The following is a 22142-nucleotide window of genomic DNA, read 5'->3' as shown; positions in this document are numbered from 1 at the left end:
AAGTGAAAAATTAACATAAGCGAAGAGTGTCAACGTCAAATAAACGCGCGCCAGTAAAAGCTTGCTCCTAAATAATGTTAAACCAGACAGCTCGGTGGAGGGATCCGTAAGTCATTCACTAGATCGTTGAACCAACCCATACTACTAAAGCCATATGGGCGCAATTACCTCGTGTGGCGTATCATACTATCGGTAACAAGCGTACGCGTGGTAAGGGACATCGGAGACCCTTGAAGAACCCATTGATAATACGGTGCAAACAACAAAGACGCATCACCGATACTGTTGAACTCAATAGGCATTATTCAGTTCGAATTATTTTATGGCAATCTCAATTCAGCATGCGCACCTCAAATTTGCAAACTTGTACCGGAAAAACTCAACCTAAATGCAGACTCCCATAAACAGTTGACAATTATTCAAATTAGTTATTTAGAGCGTGATCAAGAGTAACATTGGACACTACCCTTGAAGTGGCTACGCTAAAGAAAGTCGGAAACCAACTTATTAGGTAGAAACAGAGATAATTACAGAGGAGCAAAAGCTGCCCTGAGCCCCGGAGGGCTAGCCAAGGCAATCCTCCTGTTGGCGTGTATGACCCTGTGGCGGCACCTAGCGCTAGAAACGGACAGTTCAACCGAAATCGAAGCGGAGAGCAACCGCACAAAGGAGCAGACGCCTCAGGAGCAATAGACGTCAGTGGGTGCTGTGAAAGATACTGAAGTTGTTGTGCTTATTCCAGGTCGTTGAACAAGTAGACTCATCGAAAACATCACGGCTTAGTTAAGAAAAAAGCGCCGTGCACAGACTGACACTGGTATTTAGCGGTCACGGGTATTTATTTTTCGAAGATCGGCAACGCAAAGGGCAATGTCCTCGCTGAGCAGAGCCGCACATACGTTGCGAAGCTGTCAGTGGTTATAAGAGGTGAAGAGCAACCTTTAGTGAACGTCATGGCCAATAATATTATGCCGTAGACTTTGAAAGGAGTTACGAAATGGTACGCGGTTTGAAGCTTCGCAATAGCCGTGATGAGAGTCCAGCAGAAAGCAGAAAAGGGACGAGAAAAGCTGCAAGAAGAACAATTTTGACATCCTGAGAAGAAGGGACAAGCGATTAGACCCACGGCTGCGTTAAGTGTTAAAGATACTTCAAAATTCGGTATCAGACCACTGTGAAAAATATCGGCGAGCAACATATAATGCTTTGAAGTAATGTGAATGTCGTCCCAAGACTCCGTCCCCCAGTCTAAGAGTTGGGACATGTATTTCTAGTGTAGAGCGTATCTATTATATCCGGTATTCGAGTTCGCATCAGCTTTTTTATTATTCCTTGTTAAAACGATCCTTGCGGCCTAGGTACATAATCTTATTTTGTTCTACTCTACATTAATGTTGCGTACCCAAATAAAAACAAATTGATTACATGCTTGGGATAATGTATACGACGTACAAAGGGTCGATTTTCAGATCGAATAGAGCGAAAGCCTCCTCGGATCATCAGTCGCTGTAGCTGCCAATTAAATGTCTATTAACCAGGTTCTCGAAAGTTGATGAGGTCAGAGGATGTGTATTCAACAGAATTCAATAACTTCGATTGTTGACGCCTTAATGTCCTTTTAGAAATCAGGTTGAACATTCGTCCCAAACACTGAGATACATATATATATATATAACGTTGTATTTGCGCACGAAGTACGATGCCATCCATTAGGTCTCTGTGCATTATTGTTAGCAACTTAGTTAGTTAGTCGCTGGAAGATGACCAATCTATTTTGCCTAGTAAACTATCTTGCCCAACTTTGGGCCACCATGACGATATGTGATAGGAACCTGGAGCAGTGGCTTGAGCAACAGCGTCGCCACGATCCTCCCCCAATAATATTCCACCAAAAACGAACGACACATGGACGAATAGTAGTAAACGCTTTTTTTCGCAGAATTTGTTTCATCATATTTTATTAAATGTTTCAACACACGTACATCTACTCAATATAATATATTATTTATTTATATTCCATGCAATATGTTTATTATTACCGCAGTTGCGTTAATCGTACAGTATAAAAGTACAGAGCTCTCATTGCTATCGTCACAGGATAGATATGGCACTGGCGTAGCTCCTGGTGCTCAAGGATTCGCTATGCATGAGTATCTTTTTGCTAAACATGATAGATAGGCTCCTACTGCAGTGACGTTAGGCTAGCGTGCTTAAAATTATACATCATCATGCCTCTGGCATATATAAAATCGTGGTACATTGCAAATGATATCTACGATATTTAACAATCGATTCCACAGTACGACCACAAGAACAACGTTTCCTTTGTTTCGCCAACAGCAGCAGCAAGTATTGGTATGAAACATACTGAGTATCGACGCAGAAGAACAAATAACAACAGACATATATGTTAGTTTATGTTACATGTGAAGTGCTGACATATTAAAGCAATCTTCTGTTAATGTTTATGCACAGTTATTTTACTTACGTTAATGATCATATTCAAACAGTCAGCATCGATTTATTTCTCTGCCTTTGGGACAATGATCACAGGTTACGTTATCACTTTAAGTAGCTCAAAATCTTTCATAATCTAGATCATCACGGCTCGTGCTAGTTAAAACCTAACTGTAAAAGAAAAGCACGTGATACTTAATAAACCAGTCCGGCATCTTCGGCCATCGAGTGGAAATGTGAATTTCTATCAGCTAACAGCAGTCTGGGGGAACCTTTCTCGACCACCCGACCCTCACTGAGGACGACTATTGTGTCGTAATCAAAAACTGTATTTAGTCGATGTGCTATTGTAATGATCGTCGAAGAAGCGAAGTCTCTGAAAACACACAGACATAATCGGCAGATTGGTAACATCATTTTGGTACATCATATTGGTGAGCAGAAAATAGAAATTATATTTTAGTTATTTACTTAGTTGTAAGTACAATGCCGACGGGTAAAAGCTTGACCAGGGCTAAAACGTGACAAGTGCGTACCTTTTTAAAAACTGATTTTTTAAACACAATTTAATCAAGTAACTACTCGCGAGAAAAAAATGACCTTAGGTTGTACTAACAATGGCGGCACTCTAATAACGATCACTTGAATAAAGTCAGTCCAATTTAATAAATATAATATAGTCGATGAGCGCACCCGTCTAGACTTATGATAAAATGTTCTATTTTATGCGGATAACTAGTTAGGTTATGTATGAGCCGAACGAAAAGCAAAAGAAAGCATGGTCAACATCGCAAGGGACAGGCGGGCAAAAATGCCCTAGAATAGTGTAGAGGGTATCGTACTTGCTTTTTAGAATTAGGGATACATAAGTTCTAGGTAGATTCTGGGTTCAGGACCTTCGTATCATAGTGAAGCTTCCTACTAATGCTGACTAGTAATACTGGCTATAAAAACGCCTACGTCATGCAGTGTGTCGAGCAGAGTACAATCTTCTATCTAAAACATTTGCTTGGAATTATCATTCGTTACCTCCGGATAGTTTCCTGAATATAGGCGTCTGTTTCCATATCGACGGCAGCGGTCGCTTCATCCAGTAAAATGATCTTCGACTTTCGTAATAAAGCCCTGGCAAGGCATACTAGCTGACGCATCCCTAGAGCAAGGTTGGTACCGCCTAGAAGAGCCGTTTTGCGGTTAGGGAAAACTAGCTAACCATTGCAACACTGACCGTTCATTACATTTATGACGTTGCCGTTGAACTGAATAAAAGTCAATTTTAAAGTTACTTTCGATACCGCCCGCCAAATACCCACATGATATACCACGTGTGACACAATGCCCGTGTACGCAACTTGCCAACTCTAAGGATTCTTCTTCTTCTTCTTCTACAAAAATAATAATGCTTAAAGCTCTTTATCAGTTAAAGGATTATGTATGACTCATATGAAATGATAGAAGCTAAGCCTGCCTTGTGTCACTGCATAGTTGAGTTGAAGCCCCGTCTTCTTGAGATGAGCCCGCTCCAAGGCGGCGTACAACTGCTGATCCGTGTATAAACCTTGAGGATCTAAGTTAAAACGAATTGTTCCCCGAAATAGAATTGGATCTTGTGGAATCATCGTTATGCGTGACCGTAGATCGTGAAGGCCAAGTCTACGACAACAACAAAAACAACAGAATAGTTAGAAACATATATTTGTTGTTCGACCTTTGTAAATGTCTGAACAGCAAAAAAAATGTTCATATTCCCTGACCCATCATTTATTTGGGAGTGCATCAACAAGTATGTTGCAAAGCCACCCAATTCCATAATCGCTATAATGCTTGCTAGGAAACACTGTTGTCCTCTGATAGTCATGCGTCGTCCCAGTGTTCTTCAATGAGCTAATTGATCACACTCACTTGGAAGTGTCGACCTCGTCGATGATAATTCTACCAGAAGCTGGCTCAATAATTCGAAACAGCGCCAGCGTGAGTGAGCTTTTACCAGCGCCCGTCCGACCAACGACGCCAACCTTTTCACCGCACCGAATCTTCAAGTTGATATCCTTGAGCACCAAGTCCATACCCTCTCTAAATGTACAGTGGAAAAGATAGCTAATAAGATCTACGGGTTGCATATATGTGCGTGCGTCACTGGCTTACAATTAGGATACTATGTTTGCTCAACCATGAACGTCAGCCCATTTTGTTTTGCTCCTATTTCTCAGATGTATTGTTCTCTTGTGGCCTGTGAACTGACCTGTATCTCGTCGAGTAACGGACAAAAGTTACCTCGCCTTTATGAGGCCAATTGCCATCGAGCACGGGCCCGCCCTCGCGAGTCCAGGGCGCTTCGCTCTCGATCTAGAAGGCAATAGGTTGTAACTAGTAAAAAAAATGCGATCGTACAATAATTTACGATAGATTATGGCACTAAGGAAAAACAAATGTGCCTAGTTTGTGGTGAAGAACAAGAGGATAGTGACTTACATTACTGTATTCATCAATGCGTTCAGCAGCCACAACTGCGCTCTCAACGTCAGTTGCAATGCGAATCATCCACGACACAGCGTCGCAAACGGATAGAGCATACGACAAAATGAGACCAGCGACCCCGGCATTCAGGACGGCTCGATAGTATACGATAAGACCGCAGGTCAGACATCCTACAATTGCTGAAAGCCAATCAATGCGGATGGCTGCCCACCTGATTGCGTGGAAATATCAGACAGTAATTATGAGAGTATACGATTTGCTACTTAAACCGCTTGACAACGGTGCCCAACGTATTTTCATTTTAGGACTTGATCACTTTCTTACATACTAGAAATTTATCCTTTAAATGTTGCCCGTAAAGACAAGACTAAGACTCGCCTTCCTATAGCCATAGAATGGAAGTAACAATTTTGGTTGAGGTCAACTCGAATCTGACATTTCTTAATGAAGTGTTGTTCAACCCTATACGCCCGTATACTCGAGACACCGTTTAGCGTTTCCGAGAAGTTGTTGAGAACAGGCGACCGTGTAGTAGATTGAAGACGTTGAAATTGACGCGCTGCCACTACATAGACTTTCTAACAATTCCGGAAGGACAAAATTAAAAAATTCGTTAATCTGAGAAAAGACTTAACGAAGTTCTTCCATACTGTTCGGAAGCGTACGCCGCTACTAATATGCAACATAAAAATCCGTCATACTAAATAATTAAGTTGCGACTTAACAATATCAAGTCTTTTTTTAGATGATCATACGCTACGTTTGCCATGTACATTCCTCTTAACGTAATCTATTGTTCCCGAATTACAACTAGCTCAGTTAGCTAAATAGAAAATATCTTTTATCTTAATCTGCCTTTTAAGATAAGTTCCAGACTATAACAACAGTTAATGATTCGCCCAGAAGGAAAGGACATACGCGCGCTTTTCAACCTGAGTTAGAGAATAAATTGAGCAGATGGGTACGACGAAAACGACAAAAAATGGTATCTCGATGCAGATTAAAATAACGGTGGCCACCACTTGAAACGCTGCGTCCAGCCATCCGTCAAGATGGATGTATAGCTCCAGGTCCAATACGTCGATATCCTTGCCAAACCTAATTCGAAATAAGTCTGTATGATTATCTTTACGATATTGTAACATACGGGGTTAATAATAATGATATCAATACACACTTTTATCATACATAGGTACATAGGTACTACATAGGTACGGACAGATCAAAGACCCCTAATTCTAATGTGCAAAAACTTCAGTTTCATAGTTAGTAGGCGAAATCTTATAACTTGCAGTAACGAATAAATATGAAATGACAGTCTTCAAAGGCCCTAATTCCTAGTATCCTTGTATTTTATGCGATTTAAAGGAAAATTACTCCGCCACTTTGTCGTCCTTTTTGATACTAAATAAAGGTACTATTATTACAATTTGACTTCTGCAACACGCAAATGTTACGTTCAGATATGCCTTGGATCTAATTGGTACCTACCTATTAATGATCCTGCCGAGGGGTGTAGTGTCAAAGAAGGACATAGGTGCACGCATAATGGAATAAAGCATGTGGGAATGGAGCGTGGACGACGCTGACAAGCACCCAATGGCCAGACAAGAGGTTCCGATGACTGCTCCGATCACCTGTCCACCACCGATCCCCAAATAAACCCACATTCGCTCCCACGTGCGAGTAACAATCTCGTCGAGCACCTGTTCTGTCTGATTCGATTTGCCTGACTGAAGGTCTTCCTCTGTCATATTGTGCTGTTTAAGAAGCTCCACGCCATCATTGGACCACTCACTGAGCCATATTGTTGAATAGACCTAAACAATAATTTAACCCACAAGGTGGTGCCTTCACGTTAGAACACCTTCAAGTAGATTCGAGTGCACTACGCGCATGCTCATATAAACGATCCTGTATTTAAAATGTAACAAACGCATGGTTTGGAAAATATTTGATCTGTCTTAGAATTTTAAGCTGAAATAATCGATTTCCTTTTCTGATTGTTATCTAATCTTACCGCAACGGTAGACCTACCTTCTCTCTCGTTGTAAACTCACTTTGAACTTACACTTACCTAAATATATTTATGTTCATTTAGCAGGAACATTTGCAAATAAAAGAACTTGCTCCTTGTGACGAGTTTAAAACTACTAACTGACTAAAGTATACAACCGATGCTGAATAATTGGTACTTACGTCTGCAGTACGGTAGATAGTGAATCCTACAATACATAGGAAAGCCATCAAAAAACCAAAATTGCGCATAACGTTGCCATAGATGCTCCATTTAACGTCACCAACCTCCATGGCTTCTTCGCCGATCAGGGCGCCTTTCGATTTTTCCATTCCGCCCTTGAGACCGCCGTGAAGAGGCGAAGACGAAAGTGACTCGTCCACTTGGACCGAAGATGCACTGATTTTACGAGAGCTTGAATATGATGCCTCTGGGCGGAGACGGGTGCCAGTTATACCGGTTTCATTTTTTCCGGTATGCTGTCTTTTTTCAGCGAAAAATCTCCTAAGTTTAATGTCCATTTTTAGGATATCCTGATACGTTCCCATATGGGCAATTTTGCCATTTTCGAGAATTACGATACGGTCCACAAATGGTAGAACAGCAACAGAATGCGTGACTAGAACACGAGTACAGTTTTTTAATAGGCCTTTTGGACCAATCACGTTATTAAACAACTCAGAGGAAACATGTGCATCGACTGCGCTGAGCGGATCATCCAAAAGATAGATTTTCGCCCGTTGATAAACTGCCCTAGCCATGCTAATACGCTGTTTTTGACCTCCGGATAGATTAACTCCTTTTTCTCCAATTTCGGTTCTATCACCGGCGGGAAACAGCTTCAGATCAGGTAGCATGCAACATTTTTCCACCACTTCCCTATACCACGAATCATCAGTTAACGCGGTGAAAATAATGTTTTGTCTGATAGTTTCATTTTGAATCCAAGCTTGTTGAGGTACGTAGGCAACAGATTCCTAGAATGAAAAGATGTACAACAAGTTTTCTTTCGTTTATGTAGACTTAATGTGTGACAGGACAATTCAATACGGTACTTCGAACTTCGCCTAAGTAAAATCTCTAGTTCCTACGGTTGTTGGCCCCCAGAAAGGGAAAATACTCGTACTTAGTTAAAGGATGTTAGAAAATATTTGCGTACGTAGCAAAACGTTTACAAACTTTTCTGATATCGATGGTTCCTTTCAGTTTTTTCATTCCGCCGAGAATCGCATTCAAAAGTGAAGATTTGCCAGAACCGACTTTACCAACGATAGCGATTAGCTCGCCTTTGTTAACAGTCAAATTCAGGTTTGATATCGTTGGATCGGGACCACCCCAGCTGAAGGAAGCATTTGAAAGTCGAATATCTTCACCTGTAGGTGTTATCAGAAGCGAATAAGAAGAATACTAAGCATCGGTGTACAGTTCAACAGTCTTACTTAAACTTGAAACAAAATTATTAAAAATTGAGTCGTTACCTTCTTGAACGTAATGCGTGATGTCTTCCGAGTGAATTTCTTCGCACAGTAGATATTTGTGGACTCTCTCGAGTGATACGAGTGCTTTGAGCATCATTGTGATGGTTATTGGCAAAAACGTTAGTGAAAAACGCATATTGTTAAAGAGGAACAACGATACGAACGCCTTGTCCGGGGTGAGCACATGATTCTTGCCGCACAGCACATAAGCTCCAAACGCCGTAGCGGTTACCTGTTGAAATCTGGGTATGAGAATATATAGGGACTGCAATAATGCTTAGGTGCAACATATGACGTTAACAGAGATGGCAAAATTGCGCAAAAATGTTATCTAGTTCTTATTTGGCCATGGGCTCGAATGGACGGCAATCAGAAGCCAAACACCTACCAAGAATGGACTGCAGTACCAGACAAGACTTAACAATGCTTGGCCCAGAAGATACTTTCGGAGATAGCCAGTCTCTCTAGCTCGGATCATTCGAACTTTGCTAATGAACGGTATCTCCCAGGCGTACAGTTTGATCATTTTCATGCCTGATAGAATTTCGTTTAGAACGTCTAACCGTTTGTCCTTTTCCGCCATCTGCTGGTCCTATAAAAAAGGGAAAAAGTGAGCCGACAGTTAAGGCCGATAGTGACGACTAGTTGGAGGAACTGCGCTTGGTCCAGCCAGTATTCAACTGACTATCGACAAAGGGATCAGGCCTAAGCTTTGCATATTGCTTCAGAGCATAGATAATCTTTGTGATTGTTGGTGACCGTATCTAAGCAAGTTACAATGCGGAAATATCTATTCGAAATAAAAGACTCACAATAACACAATAGATGTAGAGTCAGTTAAGGTGATACTAACCTGATACCGTGCAATGGCACTGCTGAGGGCTACAGTGATAGGTATACATGCTACAATGACAGAAACACCTGCCAAAGACGAGGGCCCCAAGTAATACCAAATGATTGCCACTGAGGAAAGAATTCGAACGGTAGCGCCCCAAACTAGAGTTGAATACATCGTGAATTGATACACGTTGTCGATATCGACAGATATCATATTCATGAGATCACCGCTAGTAAACTGTTGACTCGACTCATTTGAAACTACAAGGCACTGAAAGCGGTTTCGTAATAAAGAAACATTGTCAAATCAACAGATAACCATTGTTAACGACCGTTAGGCATATCATATCGTCACAGGGTTCATTCTATCTCTATTGGGTAGCTGTCGCGTGATATACAGTGGATTATGATGCCTCGCAATATGCCCGTTAAACGCTCTACTTCAATATGTGATCACGTTTCGTGTCGTTTGACGATCTCCTACTATTTTACGTCAAGTTAAGATTACTATAGTCGTGATCAAGATACCTTTCGATAGATTGCGGCCAGGAGAGCTGAACGAATCTGTACGCCACCGCAGCAGCTAACAAAGACTAGGCCATTGAGAGAAAGCAACATGAGGATCGACACTGCGAACATCGCCCCGCACAGCATATAGCCCACGGAATCAGACTCATCGCTGGAGATGAAGTTGATCATCCGACTGGAAATCCATAAACAATTACATCGTTATAAATCAGGAACGTAAGATCTTTAGAAAGGAGCTATGTGACAACGCGAAGTAGTTAGCTAAGAAGACTGCGTTTTACGAAATACGAGAAGAATTGGTTCGTAGCTAGAATCTTCTCCAAGCGATTTAGAATAGCTGCTTTTATTCGCTGACCACTCACCTTAAGATATAAACAGGAGCTAACCGCAAAATATCAAAGCAGATTTCAAGTATGGAGCTAGTTACGATGAAACCGCAGAAAGCTCTCATGAGACTACACGATACGCCTCGGCTTTTCGGTGGCTTACCAGATTTGCCCGAGGATATAGAACTCGAAGGCTCAGCTTTGCGCGTACTGCTGTCCCCACGATAGCTGGCCATACTGGAATCACAAGATAATAATTACTAGCTTGACGGTTGTGTATTTGTTCATCAAAGTTCATCAGGCATCGGTAATAGCTACACTAACGTACGTCGAAAAAACAAGACCCTCACCTTTTCTCGGGACCCCTCCACTGTTTCTGAAATCGTCGCCAACACTCTTCCGCCGAATACTCGATATGCAGAGGTAACAAATCCTTTGGCGTCACCGTCTGGCGAAAGGCTTTCCAAACAAGCCTAGATGCAATTATTCAAATGAAAAATTATAAACAACGGTACACAGATTTCGAAAACGGAATGTTACGAAGCGTATAGCACCAAGCAAGAATGAAAAGGATTTAGTTCGATAAGCGCTAAATCGGTCTACTTATTTTCACTTTCAGTTCCTGAGGCCATATTCAATAAAGGCTGTTGGTTTAGGTGGAATAATTCTAAACCGAAAAAAATCGCATAAACATTATCTAAGTCATTGTGCCCAAACCATGATCAGAATCACGTACGATTCTGGTCTAGCGGGTAAGCGAGCTCGAAGAATCTCAATTCAGTCCTAGAAACGGCAGATGAAGGGAAAAAGCTTTGTGTTATTTTCCAGTCAACATATTTCCTAGCTTTTGATGCAAAGTGTTTGGTGCAAAAGGAAGTATTCCTATGTCCAGTTTCGCATTATTACTCCACTATCATGACAGTGACAATGAAGACGAATGATTTCGGCCATCTAAGTGGTATTGAGCTAGTTGAATGTTAGAGTTTGTGTAGTCGATCATATGGGCTTCATGCTTAAGTGAATACGCCTCGATTGTTCCGTTTGGAAAGTGTCTCCTTATATGTCCTATTTGGGCCTTTACTAATCGGTGAAAAGAATATAAATTAACTAGAATCGCTAGCATGATCCTCATTTTCACAAGTGAGTATAAAAGTACACCACTCAAGCGGTCGTGCCCTCTGCGGTATAAACTCTTATATTGATTCCGAGGGGAAACATCTTCGACCAACAGCTGAGCATATGGCGATGTGAACTACCCCGTTTTCTAGCTTCAGACATTGAAATCATGTTTTCCACCAGCAACCAAAACTGCTGAGGGTCGAGTAAATAAGCGCTTTTTTTAACTGAGTACCTCAGTTCAGCTACATTGACAACAATATCCGCCAAATATCCAGTATCCATGGACTTTCTTATCATAAGCAAAAAATCACTGTTAAATTACCTGGTGACGAACAGTGATATCAAATAGCTTGTTCTTGCTTTTTTATAACGTATTCAATTAATCCTACAACAGAATTTACCTCTCGGTACCTGCCGAGCCCATATTTGGTGACTTTGTTGCACCTCACCTTTAGGTGTTCCTCACTCTTGCCAAACGCAGGCCGCCACGGGGCCCTCGCTGTGTCTTTTATTTACTCACATTGTTTCACATAAAATTATAGCTTTTGGACTAACAAACGTTTTAGTGAAAAGTAAATCGGACTTTTGTAAAACCAATTTACCCTGTGTAATGTCCAAGGGTGACTCGGTCCCAAAGATTTGGCCTGACTTCTGTGATAGGGGTCTTAATCTCGTTGGGAAACTCATTGAACAAGCGACTGGATTTCTCAGCAGAAGACTCATCCTCTAGGGAACTAGTGCCGCCTTTTCGGTTTTTAGCAGACATTACCCGCAATCCGCCAAGTAAAACGTTAGGAGAATTTTGTATTGATTTAATGAGACAGTCACCTGCAACGAATAGTAGAAACGGTGCTATAGAATGTTATTGTAGTAAAGTCGAAGATGTATAAGATTTACTACATTATTGTTAGAATCTTTGGTGGTATCTTATAAATCAGTACATATATCATTGTTATTATGAATGGCTGCAAATATGTCATCATTTCGTGATACAGAACTCGTTTGAAATGAGCACTCAGCACGCGATTATTCGATACCAAAGTATGCCAACCTATTATATACCAAGCTCCGCTCTTATAGGACGATAGAGACATCAAGTAGAAGATAACAGATAGGCCTCCTCCTTGGTCAAGCCCGCCAATCAGAGTAAATAGACAGCTTGTAAGGATACTACAATAAACCCCTTTACTAATTTGCTTTCGATTCATAATCACGAAGGTAAGCTCACGGCTAACGGGCTTTTTCTCTGCTGGTAAAACTGGCTGCTGTTGTAAGCATAAATAGGATAACCATATACCAGGCTACTTACCAATAGCAATCATTTAATAATTTCGCCCCTACCGCAAATCGGACCCACGCAACAACTTTTAACTCAATAAATAGGCAAAAAGATATTATTCTACGCAGATCGGTTAAGTTGAAAACAGTCAATGATCGGTACTCAATCATCCTATGTTCTGTATTCGATAACATTACATAATTAGGAGCATTTTTTAATATTCTCATTCCCTTTTACCTCCCCGCACTTTTTTTATTCTTCTTATTATTATTTACTTCGCTTCCATAATCTAGGTGCACTTTTATTGTGTAGTGAATAAATTTTAGTAGAGTTCAGATGGTTGTTTCGTCTGATAAATTTCTTTTTTAACACCTATGGTGTTCCGGCTTTTGCTTAGATCAAAAGGGTTCCGGGACAACCCGGAATATATGTGCTTTGCTAACGACTACCTCACAAATGAGAAGACCGTTCAATGGGACTTGCTAACTACACCGAAAAAATCCGAAGAGTTGGCCATCCGAAGTCTGTGAGAATCTCAGACGGTAGAACTGACTGATCGGGAAGGTAAGCTGTTATGAGAAATTCTAAATTTACAGAACTTTACCACAAGTTAGGGATTTCTGTGTGTCACACACCTAGTGAAACACATGAGCAAGTACAGGTTCCTATTCACCTTTAACATTTCGCCCGGCACCCTGCAACCGCAATAACAGGTTTCAACACAAAACTGTTATGACTGGCACAAAGTGGGTTCTGCTGCAGGTATATAACAGCGAAAAATGGTTAGCTGCAAAAGATACCCCTAAGTCCTGAATTCAGCCAAATTTTCGTTTCAAAAGATCCATGATTTGAATTCGGCGGCACTGAAAGTGTTTAGTATACTGGCAAACGCTTGAAAAAAGGTCGCCCAACAAAGAGCTCTATATGGCCAAGTTGGCAAAGATCGTTAAAGCGCTTCTACAACAGTTTGAGTAGAAAATGTCAGTTACCACATTTCTAATCACTGGCAAACGAGATTGATAACATCTGAAAATGAAGAGAACCTCAAAAACCTTATGAACGTACTTTTCGACACGGCTTTTTTCGAACACCTCTAGCGGGAATAGATGAATTGGTTTGGAAATGGGGAAAGGTCGTAAAAGTGAAATCGAATACACAATAAATTAGTTTGTTGCTATAATTATAATAAGTCATTATATTATTTTTATCAGGCGAAACCCAGGATGCAATCTCATGTGATAAAATCTTAGAACTACTAGTATTTAATGAGCATTACTAGGTGGCTAATGTCAAGTGATATATTGCTGTCAAAAAAGAAAAAAAAGAAAATTAGATTCTACATATTCTTAAGACCTTGCCAGAATAGCAAAGTCCTATTTTAAAGCTGCTTACGAGTCATTACATCCAGCAGACTGTTCTAAATCCGATCCTAAAAGGTTTCTTGAGAACCCTCATCTATGCTGCGCATTTTGACTACCCCTAAATAACTATTTTCCAAAGAACTGTATTCCTAAGTAGACTGTGAAATGGACTGCATCAAGTGTGGACTACTTTTTTTGATGGACGCGACCGACCAGAACGAAACACCTAATTTATTGCACCTTTAGGCCGATGTCCTGTGAAAGGCGAATGACCTAAATCGGCCGCAGTAACGTTGATTTTTTTTTTACTGTACTTTTTGCATCGCATGAACCAGTTGCAAATGTCAATTTTCTTTATAAGCCAGTATTTTATTAACTTGTTTATATAAGTAAGTCGGGACCGCGTAGCAAAGTATTGCCACTTCACTGCAATGAATTAGGGGCACCACCAGGTATTACTTGAACAGGCCGAATATTTCATCGAGGACACTATCTCTACCGTTGTACGAAATGCGCAATCAAATTTTACTACTGTGTGTATAATATACTAGAGTTATATTTTAACCAAAGCCAGCTACGACGTTCGTTATCTGTACGAAGTCAACGAAGTCAATCTGGTAAAGCCCGTGGAGCTAGAATACTCGACTGGACTCTTTCGATGGTTTAAGTTGCTCCAGATTCCTGCAGTCACAATAGGTAATTATAGGCGTAAAGTTAGATGTCGATGTGTAATAAGTCGAAATTGCAAAGCACTTCGTTCTCGTATTGATTCGTGATAGCCAGTGGTTAGCAAGACTAAGGTGAGCTGATTCAGGCTCCGCCATGGAAGCGTACTGGCATGGCATATGTGATGTAACGTATGTCCGTTTGTGAATCCCTAATAGAGAAAAGTTACGTTCATCTATGCAGCATTCAGTCTTGAACTACCAAATAAGTGAAGTAATATAATCAGTAAACGTGTAGTTTACCATTATACGGGGGCTTTCGTCAATGGATAAGTTGCCATTGTTCTGATTAAAGTTCTGCTGTGTGTCTCTGAGAACTGGGTTAAAGTTGCGTCTCTACTACGTACCCCACTCAAATTGTTTGCGTAGCTCCAAAAATAATACAACATTTATCTACAGGTAGTTAACTTCGTTGTTTTTGTTACTACGGGTAATCCACTCTGCGTCGTAAGAGTAGAGCTTTCCATGTTTTCTTGCTCCCATCAGTCCGTCTGCTAGAGCGTTTCCAATCACCGCAAAGTTCTGGTAAGCAGTAATAAACAATGAGTAGAAAGGACGAAGTTTTACAAATACTGAGCAGTGGCATTGTAAAGCACTGCCAATGTTCAGTGTTCGGGTCCCAGCAACAATAAGCATTTATATTAGAGGGCGGATCATTTTATTCCTATAAACCTTTATAATGCTTTGTTTGAGAGCAAGCCTTGTACTTCGGCCACAGCTTAAACTAATAGGGACATTGACTTAAAATCCCGATGCCGGTAGCAACGTCACTGAATCTAAAACTGCGATCGTTTTTTCGAAAACTTTTTGTACGGTTGTTTTATACTGTTGTAATCATGCATTTTTAATCACTTTGGTTCTCTGGACCTTTATCAACTTGTTAAAAACTATCGATATTTAAAGATAATTGTAGATCGTGCCTTTGATAACTGCAAGGACCATCAAGACACGTTTTGTTAACGTGCCCTAAACAGAATCCGGGCGAATGTTCCGAATCTGAAACGAGACTCATAGAACAAGACTAAAAGCTGCCCAACTTTGTCCAGGCGGCAGGACCACAGTTTTTGTACGCAAAGAAATTGAACGGCTTTTAGGAGATATTATTAGGACTTAGCGATCGTTCCTTTGGCTACCGCTGTCATTAACGAGCCGAAACGCGTTTTACGAGATCAGTAAGGCGCATTGTATTGGTTTCATGGAGCCTATTTCAGTAAGTGCTGCTGTTGCTGACAAACTTGGAAACAATGTCATCGATTCACAAAATAAATTTTCTATTACTTCAATATATTAAGACGAGTAATAGGCCCCACTGCACACATGGGACTACAACAAACAATTAACTGTGGTAACATATGCCGCGTTAAAAGTTATTCAATTTGATTCAACTGACCGTCACCTAGCAATATTAGTTTAACATTATTAGAAGCTTCCTATAAAAGTAGATCTCTGTCGTCTTTTCTGTACATTCTTATATTTGACTCTGAGTTTCCCTGTTTTATGCTTTCTTTCTTATTATCTAAATATGGACAGGGTGCGAGACTTTCCCGCAAGTTGGTGCTCTAATAAACTGTTCTACATATTGCCTAAGATCATATTTTGCATATATGCCTTATAAGCTTTGTCGAAAGATTATAGCTATCAGAAATATCACACGCGATTATAATTAGCTTGAATATATTAAGGCCTTTCACTGTAAAAGCTAGTAAAAAAAATTGTAAATAGAAACAGGAACACATATTTGTTCGTTAGCTTCACTGATGGAGGGAAGAATAAATTTATGTGTTTCCAATTTAGAGTGCAATATGACATAAATGCGTTTAACAAAAAATAAGTATACATTACGCTGTCAGTTTGCTCGTAGACGACATCAAAGGCCATCGCAGTACGCTTCGTTGCCTTCAAAAGGCCAAAAACAACTTCTCTAGCGTGTTCGATAATGGCGACAACTTTGATAAAAGCTAAGTAAAGTATTTTGTTTCTTCGGACTGGAATATGCGTGATTTTTTTTTCTTTGTTACGAAGCATGTAGCTAGTGCCCTTTCGTGCATTTCTGTCATGCTTCTTTCAACTTCCGTCATTGATACAACTTTTTTCACACTTCTAATGTATATTCATTATTTGAAATTAGTTCTCGCTAAGCTGTGTTTCGTTCGATATAATCTGTTTAATTGTATTTAATACAGAATGTAGTTTGACCGTTCAAGCATGTTTCATTAGAGCTATCCAGATTTAATTTGGGCATAACGGAATGCTATATACGAAAACGATCTGATGAGATACCTCCCACTAGAAGGCTTTACGGTATTTAGCTTGGCTAGATAAGGCCTAGCAGCTGGCACTACGTTTGCTATGGTATCCCATCGAAGCCAAAATTGCGGCCCCTTCGACATTATCAACATAGAATTCGTCGAGCTTTTGAAATGATTCCCAAGCTTCCCCATAAGCCAACTTGATTTTAGCGTTCTATTCACTTCTAGGATTTTGAAGACCGTTATGCCATATCTTATGCGATAAACAAATAATAAGGTGTATATTACTGTATATACTATTTTTGCTAACAGCAGTTAATCAACTTCAGTATTTCAAATGTCATCGAAACGTTTACATTTGATGACCTAGAGTTCTTGATGACTTAAAACTACCATACGGTTGACGACGATCGATCATTAATTCATACCTTCGACAAATGTCCAGATAGGCGATCTTAGGTCAGATCGAACCAAAAACAGATTTGAATAAAACTCAAGTTTCTACAGAACGGCACTACTCTGCCGTCGTTGCCGATCGATGATCCAGAAGTTATCTTGTTTTTATTATAATTAGACTGCTATCTACTTGGCGAGACGGATAACTTTGTATCGAATATACCACCAAGAACATAAGTTCGCAAATTTACGCATTAACACTAATTTCGTACATTGGCAAGCCTCAAGCCGTTACAGGGAGGTCACCAATTTGGCTAATTTCCGAGGACAATTATGTCACTGCGACTAAGTCGGCTATCTCAACTCCAAAATGTTTTAAACATGGCGCCACGTTGAAGACTGGGTCAATTTAACAACAAAACACCTTTATGCGCGGATTCATTCATGGGTATCTTGACGAAATATCCTAACAAATAATAGTAAAACATAAGAAGATGCGAAATATAATTTCTCCTTTAAGCAAGCGTTTTAAGGTCGTGTTCTACCGGTCATGTTTAGGCGTGATTTTTGCAACGATACATTATCCCTACGTTTTTTTGACTTTACGTATGGGTTCATTAGGACTCCATTGATCAGATGAAGACTACGCCGCATGGATCTTACGGAACTTCTTGCTCTGGCTGGCATCATGATTCATGTAACACGTGAGGATATGCACTGCGCTTGCGTAAAGCATATAGATACCCTGAATGTGATCGCATTAGTTGAAGGACACAGTGATGTTAATTGGTTGCTTAAAATGGAACGTTGAACTAATCCTCGAAAGAATACAGACCTACAAAGGTATCATCCTTATCTATATATCTGTATGTATTCTATCTGTTTAACAACTTGAAATGCTATAATGTAGATTTTTGAAGACACATATTTACACAGGTGGCGCAATGATGCCGAACTGATGAGTGTTAAACAAAATACGGCGATGAAACCACATTAACGGTCGCGATTTGAGGCGCAAATCGTCAGTCGCTCAGATTGGAAGAGCTTCTCACGCCCACTATCTGTGTACAAATACATTTAAAAGCACGATTATCGTTCTCGTTTCGTTGGATCCAAGAATTACTGGGGGTAGTGGAGATTCCTCCGTGACTATTTTCTGCTAGCGTTCATCAACGTTGCTCTTTTATGATAATCACTGAGCAAAAAGTGGGGCGTCATTGTCCATCAAAGGTTAAGATCCACAGTTACCCTCCGCTGCTAAGGCGTTCCCTATTCGTGTAAGAAAGGCACATTGCCAAATTAATTGTGATTCTTCTGTGTAACTACACACTTGCCAGCATAGAGATTACTGATATTTCCTTTCGATACCATTTTTAACAACGTCATATATGTTATTAATTTAACCACCAAAACGTGCCCGTTTTGACTCATCTCTTCACTTTACAGAGCAAAGACTATACGTCAATAAACACGCTTCGATGTTTCAATGATGTTAGAAGTGTGAGGTTACATAAGCTTTTTTGTTGACTCATTGAACATTGGTTAAAAGAAAAAAATAATAGATAGGCACTCATATATTGCGACGTATGCTAAGGGTGAGTAGTAGTACTTGAGGTCATAGAAACTCGCGTCATTCTTACAACTGTCCGTTCAGGACACACAGGCGAATCTTGCTGACTGTCAAAATGTTCGAAGTTACTATCTGTTCTACGGCAGGGTAAGATCAAACGCAGACTGACCATATTAGTTGCAGGTCAATTTCTAGTGAAATAGCTTTATGTGGCGTATAGCAAAAACATAATTGTACGGGTAAAAATATAATTACGTTTCACACCTTAAAGATACCCAGGGATTCGACCCAGAACGCTTGCCCCGGCCGAATACTGTTATCATATCTCGTTATGTCATATCCATTTGGTTTATGCTGGATTTAGGAGAGAAACTATGAAGACTCTGCACAGTTTGAAAATGGTCAAACGATTTTACCGGATACGATGTTGCATCAACAACTTCGAAGAAATCAATCAGTTATCTTAATTGCAGGTATTCCAATAAATACGTAGGATTTAAAATATTAGTATATACACAAAACTGTAAATATGCCAGAATAACCTATACAATCATATATAGCACGAATGTCTGAAACGTTAAACCTTAAAGAGCGTTTTCTAGATATGTATTATCGTTTACAGATGTGGTATATACACTTACTGGTGCGACATCCCTTGCCTTCTATTTGCGGACAAACAGAATAATAAGAAGTACTTCAGTTTTAAGTACAGAAGGTCATCAGGATTGGCTTCACAACGATCTCAAATATCGGTGCGAGATCTATAATACCTCCTGTATTTTCTAGCATTATGAGTAAAACTCTGCATATATCATATGCTGGTTCGTGGAAACCATGCGCACTATAGAGTATGCATTAACTAGATTTATGTCGGAACAGATCGTCATGTTAGATCCGGTAGGTTACGGCTTTCTAGGGACTAGCATTGTCAAACTTTGCGAAGAAATCATCGAGATCTGTTGCTATTTTCATTTATTTACAGAAAAGTGCTCGTTGAATCGGCTATTTTACGAAAGACATCGAAAAATGTCTATAAGATAATGGGCTTTAAAAGTCACTTCAATGTTTGACAATGCCTGGTTACTAGGCTATTCTACTAGATAAGCATACGGTTAGTAATTCCTTTTTCTTTCAATCATTTCACTGCCATGCAATCGTCTTCTGAGCGCAACAATTTCGAGCAGGATGTGAGCCGACCTGGAATAGTCTGGAATCTAGTATGATGATGATATAGGTAATACACTGAGCGCAGGTTCAGACGGCACTATCTATGTAGATCCATGCTTTTCGAAGGCCAGCAACAAGGACAACGTGAAGGTGACAGGTCAGCGGTTCAACCGAAGAGTGGGACAACTAACATCATGTGATAAGCTCAATAGACAACTCCTCCCTTTCGATCCCTAGATATGTATCAGTCCGTACACACGCTAACAGGCCGACAACGCAGCCGACGAGATCGACAAACAAATCATCTAATCATCCATAAACAGTTAATCTATATAAAGCAATTTATGTGTGATGGCATAGCTGTCTGTGTCGTGCCATAATTGTATTTTCGAAAACCAGCTTTTTTAGATAGTACAGGAATTAATTCGAATAAAATGCTGGCAAGAGAACACGAATCGTACTTACAATAACGTAGTGGGCACTTATGGTGAAATTAGCTCACGATTTGCCCGATTTAGCCAGGAATAATACTAGCTGTAAGTTTTTTTCAGCAGGGTTCTAGCGATACAATTTACGTACTATCGAACACCATCGAGGCAGGGCCTATATTTGGGCCAATTTTTTTTGACGGCCAAGTTGTACTGAAGTCGCAGTCAACTGTAAACCACAAACGTATACTAATATGATGATTTATTCCCGTAAGATCACTGTCATTCAAACGCTCTTCAACACCGTAACTTCACAATGAACAATTCATACATGCGAAGACGTGCCGCACGAGATACAGCGTTGTTGTATGTTATGGCACACTAAACGGAATAAACTCTGAGACGTCAGCCAGATAACTAGAAGCAAACATGCTAATTATAATTACACCGATACATTAAAAATGCTTTCAATTGATGGACAACTAAAGAACGCATGGCCACAGATTTGCTTCGTTATTCAAGCAGTTTCCTTTGCCGTAACCTGGACCTTGTAGGCTTTGGTTATCAGGATGCATGTGTGTGCAGTAGACGTACGTACAACCAACATATAAAGACAGTTTCGTTTTTCAGTCGGTACACGCACGCGTTGATCGCCCGTAAGCTCTCTCTATAGATACGAGCGACAGCTGGCTGGGTGCTTTTGTATTCCCCTCCCTTCATGACTGCCGACCCTTTCTCAGAGGTAAGAGTTGAATGAAGATAGCCAGGCGGCGTATAATCGTCAATTCAAGTTTATGTGCGCCTAACGAACAGTTCAGGCGACGCTTGAGCCAGAACCGACAAATCCCATTGGGTTAGCTGCTCAAGACTTAGCCCAAATCCGAGAAAAATGAATGGATAACATCGCACACGATGCGTGCCAAAGTCACACGTGTGGCAAGTTCGAAACAGAGTCGTCTACTATATAATAATATGCGTGTGTATTAAGGATGAATGACCCTTATTCAAGTAAGTCGTAGGAAATTAAAATAATGATTTTTTCGCACAGATGTTTTTCCCTTCCGTGTTTCCTTTCTACGTGCAGCTGCTTAATCAAGCTGCGCTTTCACTTGATTCGGTAAGTATATTTCTTGAAATTTTAAATATTTTTAGATATAGCCTTAGTTTCAAATATATTTTTTAGTGCCACCATTGCAACGCGTTATTACTTACGCATTGAAAAACAGGGATTGTTTGTTTAAGTTTAGTCCCGAACTATTTTTTAATAACATTCGTTATTATACGATCATAGGATAAGGAGGATATTAAGCAAGTGCCGATAAAAAATGAAGCGCCTGACACAGAAATGTAGTACAGAGATAAATTGAGCACGTTCAGCGGCATAAATGGCATTTTTTACTTTAACGCTACTACAACACTGGGATATTCAAATGTTTCGACAACGGGTATTGCACATTCCCTAAATTAATACAATATGATATATGTTTTCCCGACGTCACTGCTCGGAGGTGTGATTTACTATAGCTTCAAAGACACGCACGTTTATAGATATTCAAGTTATTTGTGGAAACTGCGGATTATACTGCCACATGTTTTTCACATAAATTTTATATATATCTATACGTTAATTTTTATAATTTTTTATAAATTAGTAAATTTATGCGGATATTGCTTTGTAACCGTAATTTTATAATGCTATACTAAAATTAGGTATATAAAGGATTTTA

The 22142-nt window shown here is 40.0% G+C and overlaps 1 protein-coding gene across 2 annotated transcripts; it reads right to left on the bottom strand.

The window, feature by feature from the left end:
- Positions 1 to 1914: 1914 nt before the first annotated feature.
- LOC111272024 (multidrug resistance-associated protein 1) lies at positions 1915 to 21071 on the bottom strand. Of its 2 annotated transcripts, none has more exons than XM_022853166.2 (19): positions 20453 to 21071; positions 11843 to 12068; positions 10472 to 10594; positions 10158 to 10358; positions 9796 to 9970; positions 9284 to 9538; positions 8819 to 9022; positions 8431 to 8662; positions 8132 to 8325; positions 7135 to 7929; positions 6427 to 6755; positions 5868 to 6033; positions 5314 to 5513; positions 4930 to 5146; positions 4700 to 4803; positions 4360 to 4530; positions 3926 to 4110; positions 3487 to 3631; positions 1915 to 2833 (listed from the first exon to the last, which is right to left on the bottom strand). In XM_022853166.2, exons 2-19 carry the CDS (start codon positions 12004 to 12006, stop codon positions 2653 to 2655), a joined length of 4041 nt encoding a protein of 1346 aa, XP_022708901.1. In that variant the 5' UTR covers positions 12007 to 12068; positions 20453 to 21071; the 3' UTR covers positions 1915 to 2652. The 2 variants fall into 2 exon arrangements, with proteins under 2 accessions (XP_022708901.1, XP_022708902.1); XM_022853167.2 differs by lacking the exon at positions 20453 to 21071 and adding an exon at positions 20018 to 20166.
- Positions 21072 to 22142: the final 1071 nt, after the last annotated feature.

Source organism: Varroa jacobsoni, unplaced genomic scaffold (genome assembly GCF_002532875.2).
Source record: "Varroa jacobsoni isolate VJ856 unplaced genomic scaffold, vjacob_1.0 contig01409, whole genome shotgun sequence".
NCBI lineage: Eukaryota > Metazoa > Arthropoda > Arachnida > Mesostigmata > Varroidae > Varroa > Varroa jacobsoni.
The sequence above is the reverse complement of the archived record's forward strand: the minus strand, read 5'-3'. Positions and strand labels throughout refer to the sequence as shown.